At 43.6% G+C, this 12,529-nt stretch overlaps 1 protein-coding gene across 1 annotated transcript; it reads left to right on the plus strand.

The window, feature by feature from the left end:
- The first annotated feature begins 10,389 nt into the window (after nucleotides 1–10,389).
- NXT1 (NTF2-like export factor 1) lies at nucleotides 10,390–10,812 on the plus strand. Its single transcript, XM_006860657.1, has one exon. The coding sequence runs from the start codon at nucleotides 10,390–10,392 to the stop codon at nucleotides 10,810–10,812; it is 423 nt and encodes a 140-aa protein (XP_006860719.1).
- The last annotated feature ends 1,717 nt before the right edge of the window (nucleotides 10,813–12,529 follow it).

Raw genomic sequence — 12,529 nt, forward strand, 5'->3', positions numbered from 1 at the left:
TCTTCCAAATTTCTTGACATAGATGAGTGAGTGCCTCCTGTGCTATATCAGTTTGTTCAAAGAGTTCAATTTGTACGCCATCAATTACTAGAGCCTTGTTCTTGGCCAATTCCTTCAGTGCACCTTGGACTTCTTTCTTCAGTACCATTGACTCTTGATCGTATGCTACTTTCTGAAATGGCTGAACATCAACAATGTCTTTTTGATATAGTGACTGTGTTCTTTCCATCTTCTTTTGATGTTTTCTGCATCATTCAATATTTTTCCCATAGAATCCTTTAGTATTGCAAGTTGAAGCTTGAATTTTTTCTTCAGTTCTTTCAGCTTGACAAGTTCTGAACATGTTTCTTCCCTTTTAGTTTTCAATTTCCATGACTTTGCACATTTCATTCTAATACTCGACTTTGTCTTTTTTAGTTGCCCTTTGAAATTTTCTGTCTAGCTCTCTTATCTCCTCATTTCTTCCATTTGCTGTAGCATCTCTATGCTGAAGAACAAGTTTCAACTCTCTTCTGACATCCATTTTTCTCTTTTCCTTCTTTCTTGTCTTCTTAATGGCCTTTTGCTTACTTCCTGTATGAAGTTTTTGATGTCATCCCACAACTCTTCCGATTTTTAGTCATTAGTGTCTAATGCATCAAATTGGTTCTCAAGATGATGTGAAATTCAGGTGTGATATACTCAAGGACAAATTTTTGGCTCTCGTGGAATGTTCTAATTTTCTTCAACTTCAGTCTGAACTTGCATATGAGCAACTGATGGTCTGTTCCACAGTCTGCTCTTGGGCTTGTTTTGGCTGATGATATGGAGATTTTTCACCTTCTCTTCCCACCGATGTAATCAATTTCATTTCTGTGTATTCTATCTGGTGAGGTCCATGTATATAGTCATCTTCTATGCTATTTATAAAAAAGTACTTGCAATAAAGAAGTCACTGGCCTTGCAGAATTCTGCCTTGTGGATCTCCAACATTGTTCCTATCATCAAGGCCATATTTTCCAGTGACTAATCCTTCCTCTTTGTTTCTAACCTTTACTTTCCAATCAACAGTGATTATTAATACATCTTGATTCCATGTTTGATCAATTTCAGTCTGAAGAAGTTGGCAGAATTCTTGGATGTCACCATCACTGGTTTTAGTGGTTGGTGCATAAATCTGAATAATAGTGGTATTAACTGGTCTTCCTTGTAGGTGTGTGGATATTATCCTATCACAAACAGCATCATACTTCAAGATAGATTTTGAAATGTTCTTTTTGATGATGAATGTGACACCATTCTTCATCGTCATTCCCAGCATAGTGAACCACATGATTTTCAGATTCAAAATTGTCAATAACAGTCCATTTCAGCTCACGAATGCCTAGAATATTGATCTTTATGCATTCAATTCCATTTTTGACAACTTCAGCTTTTCTTTGATTCGTATTTGTACATTCCATGTTCCGATCATTAATGGATCTTTACAGTTGTTTCTCCTCATCTTGAGTTGTGCTCCATAAACAAAGGAAGGTCCTAAAGGCTTTACTCCAGTCATGTCATCATGGTCAACTCTACTTTAAGGAGGCAGCTCTTCCCTAGTCATATTTTGAGTGTCTTCTGACCTCAGGGACTCATCTTCCGGCACTGTATCTGACAATATTCTGTCGCTGCTGCTGTTAAGTGCCATTGAGTCATTTCCAACTCATATAGGGTTTCTGAGAAGCAGCTGGTGAGTTTGAACTGCTGACCTTGTGGTTCAAACTGACCTTGCAGTTTTATCCTACAGTGCCACACCAGTACTCCGGAAATATGACAGTGTTATTCACAGCATTTCAATAGTCACATTCTGGTGATCTCTGACAGTGTGCCACTGCTATTCCTAAAGTTTTCAGTGACTGGACATTCAGAATTAGTCTGCCTTTCCTTCTTCCTAGTCTGACTTAAGCTGAAAACTCAGCTGAAATCTGTCTACCATGGGTGACCCTGATGGTATTTAAAATACAGGTGGCATAGCTTCCTGAATCACAGCAACATGTAAGTCACCACAGTATGACAAACTGACAGACAAGTGATGGGGGATATATAGGAGACACAAGGAACCCTAAAGCATCATACCATCCAGCCTAATGGGCACACAGTAATTAATTTTAATTTCATCCATTGGTGCTGTGATTTAAATCTGTTTACAGTGAATTCTGACCTCATTGTCCTGAGCTTTATAGAGAAATGCTGATATAAGCACTGCTTCAAAGAACTCATTCAACTTTCTACTTAGCCTCCAACATATTTTTTTTACAATCCAAACCTTCACCTACTGCTTTAAGTGACTTCATCTTCATTAAATAGACCACCAAGCTTCTAAATTAGTCCTGAAATCTGACAGCAAGAGTTCTCTTAAAAATGCAAGTGAAGACACCAAGAAAATACCACTTGGATGAATGAATATATATCTTAAAGATGTTGCCTAAAGGGCTCCCTTGCCCTATCAAGGTGTTACTTCACTTACGGACCAGCAGATGGAGCTAAGAATCTTCCTTTGAAGAAACCATATGTTGTTATTGTTACGTGCTGTAGAGTTGGTTCTGACCCACAGCAACCCTGTATAGGGTTTCCGAGGAGTGACTGGTGTGCTTGAGCCACCGACTTTGCAGTTCAAATGGCTTTGCAGTCTGGCGCATTAACCCACTGTTCTTGTTAATTAACCCACTTGTTGTTGTTATGTGCCGTGGAGTCGGTTCCGACTCACAGCGACCCTGTACAGGTTTCTGAGGCTGTAAATCTTTATGGGAGCAGAAAGCCTCATCTTTCTCCCGCGGAACAGCTGGTAGTTTCAAACTGTTGACCTTGAGGTTCGTAACCACTACGCTACCAGAGCTGCCTTTTATCTACACTAAATGTTTGCATGCTGGTCAGCTCAGGTTCCAGACCCCTAATTTGGAAGCTGGAGCACGAATTATACCAACCAAGCTTTGAGCCCCAGGTTGAAGTGTTGGGCAAAAGAAGGTGTCCCTCAATTCAAAGGGTAAAAATACCCTTCGGTAAACTTTTGTTATTTTCCAGCTTTACCCACACTCTCATCCCCACCCTCCACCTTCCTCTCATTTTTAGGTTAGTTTCCTTCTTTACTACAATGGTTATTTCAGTCTGTTGGGAGGTCAACTTGAATTGCTTTAACCTATAAAAGAGTTAGCAACTCGAGCAAATATTTTGGCAGGTGAGCTCAATTAGGGCACGCTTCACCCTCTACATACATATTCCTAGTGACAATTTGGCCATGTCAGAACCCATGTGTGATGCCTGACTGAGAGACTTCTTGCGGGGGTGTGGGGGTGTGGGGGGGGGGGGGGGGGGGAGTTCCACACAAGTCGTAGAGTGCAATGAATTTCAGAACAAAAATTCCTCCGCATCAGAGTCTTTTCTGGCCTAGAAGCTCCTGCCAGCAACAGCAGACCTACCCTCTGCAGGGGAAGTGTGTGTGTGTGTGTGTATGTGTGTATGTGTGTGTGTTTTGGGAGGGTGAGTAGGAGGCTTCATCCATTTAGTTTGATTCTGTGACCCTGGTGATGGTGGGGTTGAGGGTGGGAGTTGTGTGCCATTGAGCCATTTCTGAATCAGTGACTCTGTAAGGCATTTTTGAGACTGTAAATCTTTCAGGGAACAGCCAGCCTCATCTTTCTTTAGAGGGGCTGGTAGATTCTAACTGCTGTCCTTGGGACTAGCAGCCCAATTCATAAACCACTATGCTACCAATAAAAATGTAAGCATTGATTTGCTAGGAACTAGTTTGAGTCCTTGTGTGGCGCTGCAAGAAAATGCGCTGGACGGCAAGGTTGGTTTGAACCACAAAATGGGTTTGAATCGCAAGGTGGGTGGTTCAAACTCACCAGCTGCTCCTCTGAAACTCTATACAGGATCACTATGAGTTGGAACCGACTCTACAGCACTTAACAACAGCAGCAGCTAGGAGTCCTACAATAAAGGTGTCTCCATAGATAAGCACTGGGTTGCGAACCACAAGGTCTGCAGTTCAAGCCTGCCAGCCTTTCCAAGAGAGAAAGATGAAACTTTCTGCTCCTGAAAAGATTTCAAAAGCCTCAGAAAACCTACAGAGTGTCACTATGTGTTGAAATCAATGTGAAGGCGCTTAACAATTAGTAGCGTAGTGAGTTATGACCTCAAGGTCAGCAGTTTGAATCTACCAGCCTCTCTTGTGGGAGAAAGACAATGTTTCTGCTCCTGAAAAGATATACAATCTCAGAAATGCCACACAGGCTGCTACAAGTCAGAATCGACTCCAAGGCACACAACCACCAACACCACTGGAGTCCTGGTGTGGTGCTGTAGAATAAGCACAGGACTGCTCACCACAAAGTCAGGATTCAAATGCACCAGCCACTCTTCTGAAACTCTATACAGGGTCACTAGAAGTTGGAACCAATACAAGGCACTTAACAATAACACTAACAAAATACTCCTTAGAAGAGAGGATGGTCATACATTATCTTTCCTACTTTGACTCATATATGCCAAGAAATTTGGAAGACAACTATCTGGCCAACTGATTGGAAAAGATCCATATTTGTGCCCATTCCAAAGACAGGTGACCCAACGAGATGCGGAAATCATTGGACAATCTCTTTGATATCCCATGTGAGTAAAGTTTTACTAAAGGTAATGCAGAAATGGCTGCAAACATACATTGACAGAGAACTTCCAGAGGTTCAAGCCAGATTCAGAAGGGGCTGGGGAATGAGGGATATCATTGCTGATGTCCGATGGATCTTGGCTGAAAGCAGAGAATACCAGAAACATGTTTACCTGTGCTTTATTGACTATGCAAAGGTTTTCAATTGTGTGGATCATGACAACGTATGGACAGCATTGCGAAGTATGAGTATTCCGGAACACTTAATTGTGCTCATGAGGAATCTGTACCTGGACCAAGAGGCAGTTGTTTGAACAGAACATGGGGATGCCAAATGGTTTAAAATTAAGAAAGGTGTGGGACAAAGTTGTATTCTTTCACCATACGTATTCAACCTGTATCCTGAGCAAATAATCCAAGAAGCTGGGTTATATGAAGAAAAACGTGGCATCGGGATTTAAGGAAGACTCATTAACAACCTAAGATATGCAGATGATACAACCTTGCTTGCTGAAAGTGAAGAGAACTTAAAATATTTACTGATGAAGATCAAAGACTACAGCCTTCAGTATGGATTACATCTCAATGTAAAGGGAAAAAAATCCTCATTCTCTTCAATGGAGAAAAGACTGAAGTTGTCAAAGACTTTATTCTTCTTGGATCAACTACCAACATCATGGAAGCAGCAGTCAACAAATGAAATGACGTATTGCATTAGGCAAATCTGCTGCACAAGACCTTTTTAAAGTGTTGAAGAGCAAAGATGTCAGCTTGAGGACTAAGGTGCGCCTGACCCAAAGCCATGGTATTTTCAATAACCTCATATGCATGTGAAAGCTGGACAGTGAATAAGGAAAACCATAGAATTGATGTTTTTGAGTTATGGTGTTCATGGAGACTATTGAAAGTGCCATGGGCTGCCAAAAGAACCAATAAATCCATTTTGGAAGAAGTGCAGCCAGAGTGCTCTTTGGAGTCCAGGATGGCCAAACTTTGTCTCTATTTCAGACATATTGTCAGGGGGGACCAGTCCTTGGAGGATACCATATTTGGTAAGGTGGAGGGTCAGAGAAAAAGAGGAAGACCCCCCAGCATGATGGATTGGCAATATGCAGCATCAATGGACTCTCAAGCGTGGCAACAATTGTGAGGTTGGCCCAGGACTGGGCAGCGTTTCGTTCTGTTGTACATAGGGTCGCTGTGAGTCTCTACCGACTCGATGGCACCTAACAACAACTTTGTCATGTTGCGGGAGTCCTAGTGTGCACTGTAGGATAAAACACTTCACTGCAATGTCGGCTTAAACCACAAGGTTGGTGATTCGAACTCACCAGCCGCTTCTTGGAAACCCTATACCAACTGGTGTGGCACTGTGGGTTAAAGCGCTTTGAACCACAAGGTCGGCGGTTCAAGCTCACCAGCTGCTCCTAGGAAACCCTACACAGGGTCGCTATGGGTCAGAACCGACTCGACGGCATATAACAACAATAATATATAAACTGGGTATAAATCGGAACCGACTCGAATGCACTTAACAACAACAACTTTGGTCAGGTTGTCAGGAAACTCAGAAAAAGCGGAAGGTCCTCAATGAGATGAATTGACACATTTTCAGCAACAATGGACTCAAACATAACGACTATGAGAATGGCGCGCAGAACCAGGCACTGTTTCCTTCCTTCACTACGAAGCAACGCAACTCTAACACACAACTAGAAATGTCACTCTTTCGGAAGCCACTGCCCTCTTCCTGCCACACCTGGGCGGAGTTACCTTCCGATTCGCCATTCCATTGGCTAATTAGCTGTCGGTCACTGGGAGGCGGGAGCAGTTGGAGCTAGGCCGCTGCGCGTCTGCGCACAGAGCGGAGGGCCTCGCGCGGGAATTTACACAGGGATTCGCGGAGACGTCTCCTACCACTAATCGCCTCTTCCTCCGCTGTCGCCTTCGCGGGGGGACGGAGCGACTCGGCTGACTTCCCTCGGAGGAAGCAAGAGCGGCTCTTCCTACACACCACCACCCCCAGGTGAGCCTTGGACGAGCTTAGGAGCCTCGACAGGCCTACCCGCGACCTTCAAGCGCCGGGAACACTCCGTGGACCAGCAATTTGCGCCACTCCTCCACCAACCGCAAACCCAAGTTCACCAGAGACGCTCACCCGCGCCCCTCCCGCCTTCTTCCGCGTTCACGTGGGAGGCCGACACCCCTACGGTTTCTCTGCCGACACTGACGTGGACGTCGTCTAAACAGGTAGGTTGTCCGAGCCCACTGGCAGTATGGGGACACTCGTGGAACGACTCACGAGTGGCGGAGTTGAACTCGTGCATTTCATTGCCTTGGCCTCATTATCAAGAGTAACCCACATTGCAGGTGTACGTTAAGGAATGGCATATGTCTAAAAACAAAATTCCCAGTAAGTTTGCTTTATACCGAGGACAGAGAGTCTTCGTCCGCCGGTCTGATCTTTGGTTCAGCGCCAAAGCTTTCGAGCCTACGGATCATAGAAAGGGAAGCATTCTTCAGTTATCCCACTTACCACGGTCTCATAGTTTTCTGATCCCATAGAGACTTGCCCGTTTGCTCTTGTAACAAAAGCAAAAGAAGTAGAAGTGGTCATTTATTAGAGGAGACCTAATTGTGAGAGGAGCTCTGGTAGCGTAGTGCTTACGAATCGGGCTGCGAACCGGAAGGTCAGCAGTTCGAAACTACCAGCTGCTCCGCGGGAGAAAGATGAGGCGATCTGCTCCCATAAAGATTTACAGCCTCGGAAACCCTATTCAGGGTCGCTATGGGTCGAAACCGACTCGACGGCACTTAACAACAACAACAACAACAAATTGTGAGGTGCTGAACTGAAAAGAAGGTCCTGAGATGGAAATGAATAGTGGAGGATTGATGGAAAACCATGATGAGGAAGAATGTTGCATTGAAATGGTTGGAAATTCCAGAAAGAAATGTGGGTTTTCCAAAGGGAATTATCAAACCAGCAGTCCTGGAGTTATGCTTAAGTAGACAATTTCAACGTGAATTTTAAAATGCAAGGAATTTAAGTAAATAAAAGCGCAGCATAGTCTTGACAATTTTCAAGGCCCACATTTTTATAAATAATTTATCAGGCATCTGCTTACTGTTGTGGCCTTGCGCCAAACCTAACTTTTTGTTCTTATTTATAAAGTTATCATGTTGTTGTTAAGCGCCATCGAGTCGATTCCAACCCATAGCAACCCTGTATAGGGTTTCCAAGGAGCCCCTGGTGAGCTTGAACCACCAACCTTGTGTTTCAAACGCTTTTGCAGTCTGCTCATTAACCCACAGCACCACACCCAGACTCCATAGTAGTATCCAAAAATTCATGGACATTAAGTTAATTCCAACAACCCTATTGTTGTTAAGTGTCGTGGAGTCGGTTTTGACTCAGCGACCCTGTGTAGAGTTTCCGAGGAGCAGCTGGTGGAATTTGAACTACCGACCTTATGGTTCGCAGTCCAGTCCTTATCTACAGCACCAGACCAGAAGTCCAGTGACCCTATGTTGTTAAGTGCCTTCCAAGGAGCAGCTCGTGAGCAGGAACTGCCCACCCTCGGGTTCAAGCCGACTTTGCAGTCCAGTGAATTAACACACAGTGCCATACCAGGACTCCCCAGCAACCCCATAGGATAGAGTAAAAAACTGTTTCAGGGTTTCCAAGGCTGTAAGTCTTTATAGAAACAGACTACTATATATTTCTCTCACAGAAAGATTAATGGGTTCAACCAACCTTTTTTGTTGAGTACTTAGCCACCCTGCCTCCAGGGCCCTTTTCACCCCATAGGGTGATGCTTCTGTGAGATAAGGTTTGCAAAGCCCTTTCACAACACTCATAAGCAGCAGTGAGCACTTAACTACAAACATTTTAAAACTCATCTTACTGTGGAAGGTAGATTTTCTTCAAAGCATGGAATAGGTGTGATTGCTCCTACAGGGAAGTCTTTTACCCTGGGTAAAAAAGAAACATGTGGAAAGGAACTGTAGTCACTGATTTAATCAAGTTAGTCATACAGCATGTGCTTGTCAGATGGTGAGCCTAGGAAGCGGTTTCTTAGAAGGACAAGAGTATCAGTGTCACAAGGACAGGACAAAAGCACAATGATGACTGTAATCCTCATGCTAATCTGGGCTCCTGTGTAGGGTGCTGTAGGATAGGCACTGGACTACAAACCACAAAGCAATTCAAATCCACCAGCTGCTCCTCAGAAATCCAGTACAGGGTCACTATCAGTTGGAACTGACTCGTTGGCACTTAACAACAACAACAACATGTGAAAGGAGTCCTGGTGTGGCACTATAGGATAAGCACTGGACTACTAACCGCAAGGTTGGTGGTTCAAACCCACCGTCTGCACCTCGGAAACCACACACAGGGTCCCTATGAGTCAGAACTGCCTTTGACAGCACTTAACAACAACCACCTGTGAAAAGCAAATCCCTGAGGCTGACTGGGAATCAGAAGATAGGACAGCTGACTTTTGTGATCACTAATAGACTTTCTGCTCCCGTAAAGATTTACAGCCATGGCTATAAGGGGTCTTTCGGAGTCAGAACTGGCTCAGTGCCACTTGACAGTACCCACTAGGTAAGTCTTGAGGAGTAACAGCTGAAAAACAGTCAGATTTGAAGAAGTTCTATAGCCTAGAAAAGAATAAAAAGAAATGAAACATCACATTTCCTTTAAAATAACAAAGATTCAAAGTGTAAAGATCAATGTTTGCTTGTTTTTTAATGATAGAGGCATAGCTGCTTGTTGCAATTCTGTTTTTAGGATATTTCACTAAACACGAAAACAGAAGTGGTCAACACTGCTGAATATTAGATGTGTTATTAGATTTACAAACTAAATGTCAAATAATTTATAAATATCAGCTTCCCCAATGCTGCTGAGTCCATTTTGATTCATAGCGGTAATGCAGGACAGGGTAGAACTGCCCCATATTAGACAGGGTTTCCAATCCTGCAAATCTTACAGAAGCAGACTGCCACATCTTCTATGGAGTGGCTAGTGGGTTTGACTCATTAACCTTTCACTTAGCAGCCAAGCACTTGACCACTGCACCACCAGGCTTCACTATGAAATAGTGAAGGGGCCTGGTCAAGTAGACCAAAGGGGTGGGTAAAGAATTGGCATCTGTCTCTTGTGAAAACCTCAGAAGAGCTGGGAGGCTGCACAGCCATGGACATTAGACTTGATTCAACCACAGATGCTAGTCTTTCCATTCCTTCCATGGACCTTGACGTTCCGTCGAGTTTGTTCTGACTCACAGCAACCCTGTATAGGGTTTCCAAGAAGAGACTGGTGGGTTTGAACTGCCAACCTTGAGGTTAACAATTCAGTGCTTATTTTATAACACCAAACCAGGACTCCAAAATTTGTAGTAGTAGCTTCTATTTTCTCAGACTTTTTGCTAAGCACTTGTTGTACAGTGTTACATTTAATTTTTATATTGGAGTTGCGCCTCTGTGGTGATGATGTTCCCATTTAGATATCAGTAAACTGAGGCATTGCTAGAATTTGAACCCTAGGTCCATCTCTGTGACCATGTTGTTTCACTGATACGCAGTTGTTAGGCCACTAAGGTGGGGTTGGGGGACAGAGGGTTATTCCGCTGTTAGTAAAGAGCAGAATTTTATATTCACCTGGGTTCTCTTCAACCCTCTTTTCCTATAGCTCTTGGCTCCCTGAGGTTCCGGAACCGCCCTGGCAGAGGCCTCCTGTAGCAGAGCCAGAGATGTCATCAGTGGATTTCAAGACCTATGTGGATCAGGCATGCCGAGCTGCAGAGGAGTTTGTTAACGTCTATTATACCACCATGGACAAACGGAGGCGTCTGCTCTCCCGCCTATACATGGGCACGGCTACCCTCGTGTGGAATGGAAATGCTGTTTCGGGACAAGAATCCTTAAGTGAGTTTTTTGAAATGTTACCTTCCAGCGAGTTCCAAATCAATGTAGTAGACTGCCAGCCTGTTCATGATGAAGCCACACCAAGCCAAGCCACAGTCCTGGTTGTTATTTGTGGGTCCGTGAAGTTTGAGGGCAACAAACAACGGGATTTCAACCAGAACTTCATCCTGACAGCCCAAGCCTCCGCCAGCAATACAGTGTGGAAGATTGCAAGTGACTGCTTCCGGTTCCAGGACTGGGCCAGCTAGTGGAGTGAGAAGGCCTCTTCACTGTACCCCAGCACTGGGAGGATACAGACATTGACATATGGGGATATGTGTTCGTTCCTGTTGTTCTACAGACACTGTGGACCAGTGTGCAAAGGTGGGACACTTCCACATTTACTCCAGGTCTAGAAGTCCCTTTTCTGAGTCTACACTCGTTTGTCATAGTTGCCTTTTAAGTGTATCAAACTTTTCTATTTTTTTTTTTTTTATTATTATTATTTACCCCCTAGAAACTCTGGTTCTGGAAATTTTGAAAAATAAAGTAAGATAAATGTCACTTCTTTCCCTTAGCCTGGTATGTTTGACTAGGTTTTGAGGAGATTAAGGATTGAAGGCAGGAATGATAAAAAGTACCTGCATAGTTTTGATTTTTCAGGCTGAGTACTCTATCTGTGCGCACAGGTATACTGAAACAGTGGGGCACAGCCCGGTCTGCACGTTAAGAATCTTGTGAAGCACTTTGAAAAATACCTGTACTTAATACAGTCTACACCTAAACATCTGAGGGTGAGGCAAGGCATTAAGATCCTTCAAAAGCACCTAGGTGTCTTAACATGTAACTTTTTTTAAAAATTTGCTGTCTACTTGATTCCAACTCCTGGTGCCTCCACATATGCAGGGCAGAACTATTAGATAGAGTTTTTGGAAACAAATCACCAGGCCTTTCTTCAGAAGCACATCTGTGTGGCTCCAGTTTTCAGTTGGCAGTTGAGCACTCAACCACTGTGCCACTCAGGCACTCCCTAGTGTACATTTGGGTGCTTCAAAGTCATCTAACGTGACTCAGATGGAAATGAGAACAGATGAAACAGTGAAGAGTTGGTGAATAACCTTGCAAATGAAGCAACTATGTATAATATTTGTTTGTTGGTTTTTAACTCTAGAAACCCTACATAGGGTCACTATGAGTTGGAACTAATTCGACGACACTTATCAAGCAACTACAAACTGCTTTTAAAAGGTAAAAAGCATTGAGGTTGGGGGGGGGAAGGGCATTTGAAATAATAACTGAAAAGAATCAACACAAAACTGGTTCCTATGAGGTAGAAATCAAATATACCAGTTCTCTAACTTCATTTCTGATGCTATTAGTACCCCCCATAAAACTTCCTTTACTGGGTCCAATATCTCATTGTAATAGTCTCAGAGAATTCAAGGAAACATTATATCTGCAATAACAACTTTTAACAGAAGAATGTAAACAGGTAAGTGTAGGGTAAGTTTGGGGGGACATATCTTAGCTCAGGACCTCAACATTCTAAGGGGACCCACTTTCTTAAAAACTGTCTTAACTAAGTGATGTCACTAAGTGTTCCCAATTCTTGTTCAGGATCCAACTTTTACATTCTGCTGCCACTATCTCGGTCAGGAAGATTCATTAGTACACAGTCTCAGTGTCCAAAGAAAGTGCTCCCTTCCTGGCTCAAATAAATTAAGAGGCTCATCTGAGCCTGGGTGTTCTAGGGTTTTTATCAGTCACCAGGCAGGGTCCCAAAGGAGCTCTGGTAGTGTAGTGGTTACGAATCGGGCTGCAAACTTCAAGGTCGGCAGTTCCAAACTACCAGCTGTTCCGCGGGAGAAAGATGAGGCTTTCTGCTCTCGTAAAGATTTACAGTCTCAGAGACCCTGTACGGGGTCACTATGAGTTGGAACCAACTCCACGGCATATAACCACCACCAGGCAGGGTCCCAAGGACTC

The sequence above is a fragment of the Chrysochloris asiatica genome, unplaced genomic scaffold, assembly GCF_000296735.1.
Source record: "Chrysochloris asiatica unplaced genomic scaffold, ChrAsi1.0 scaffold00039, whole genome shotgun sequence".
NCBI lineage: Eukaryota > Metazoa > Chordata > Mammalia > Afrosoricida > Chrysochloridae > Chrysochloris > Chrysochloris asiatica.

Coding starts and splice junctions, on each gene's coding strand:
- NXT1 (XM_006860657.1), top strand. CDS start 10,390: ATGTCATCAGTGGATTTCAAGACCTATGTGGATCAGGCATGCCGAGCT.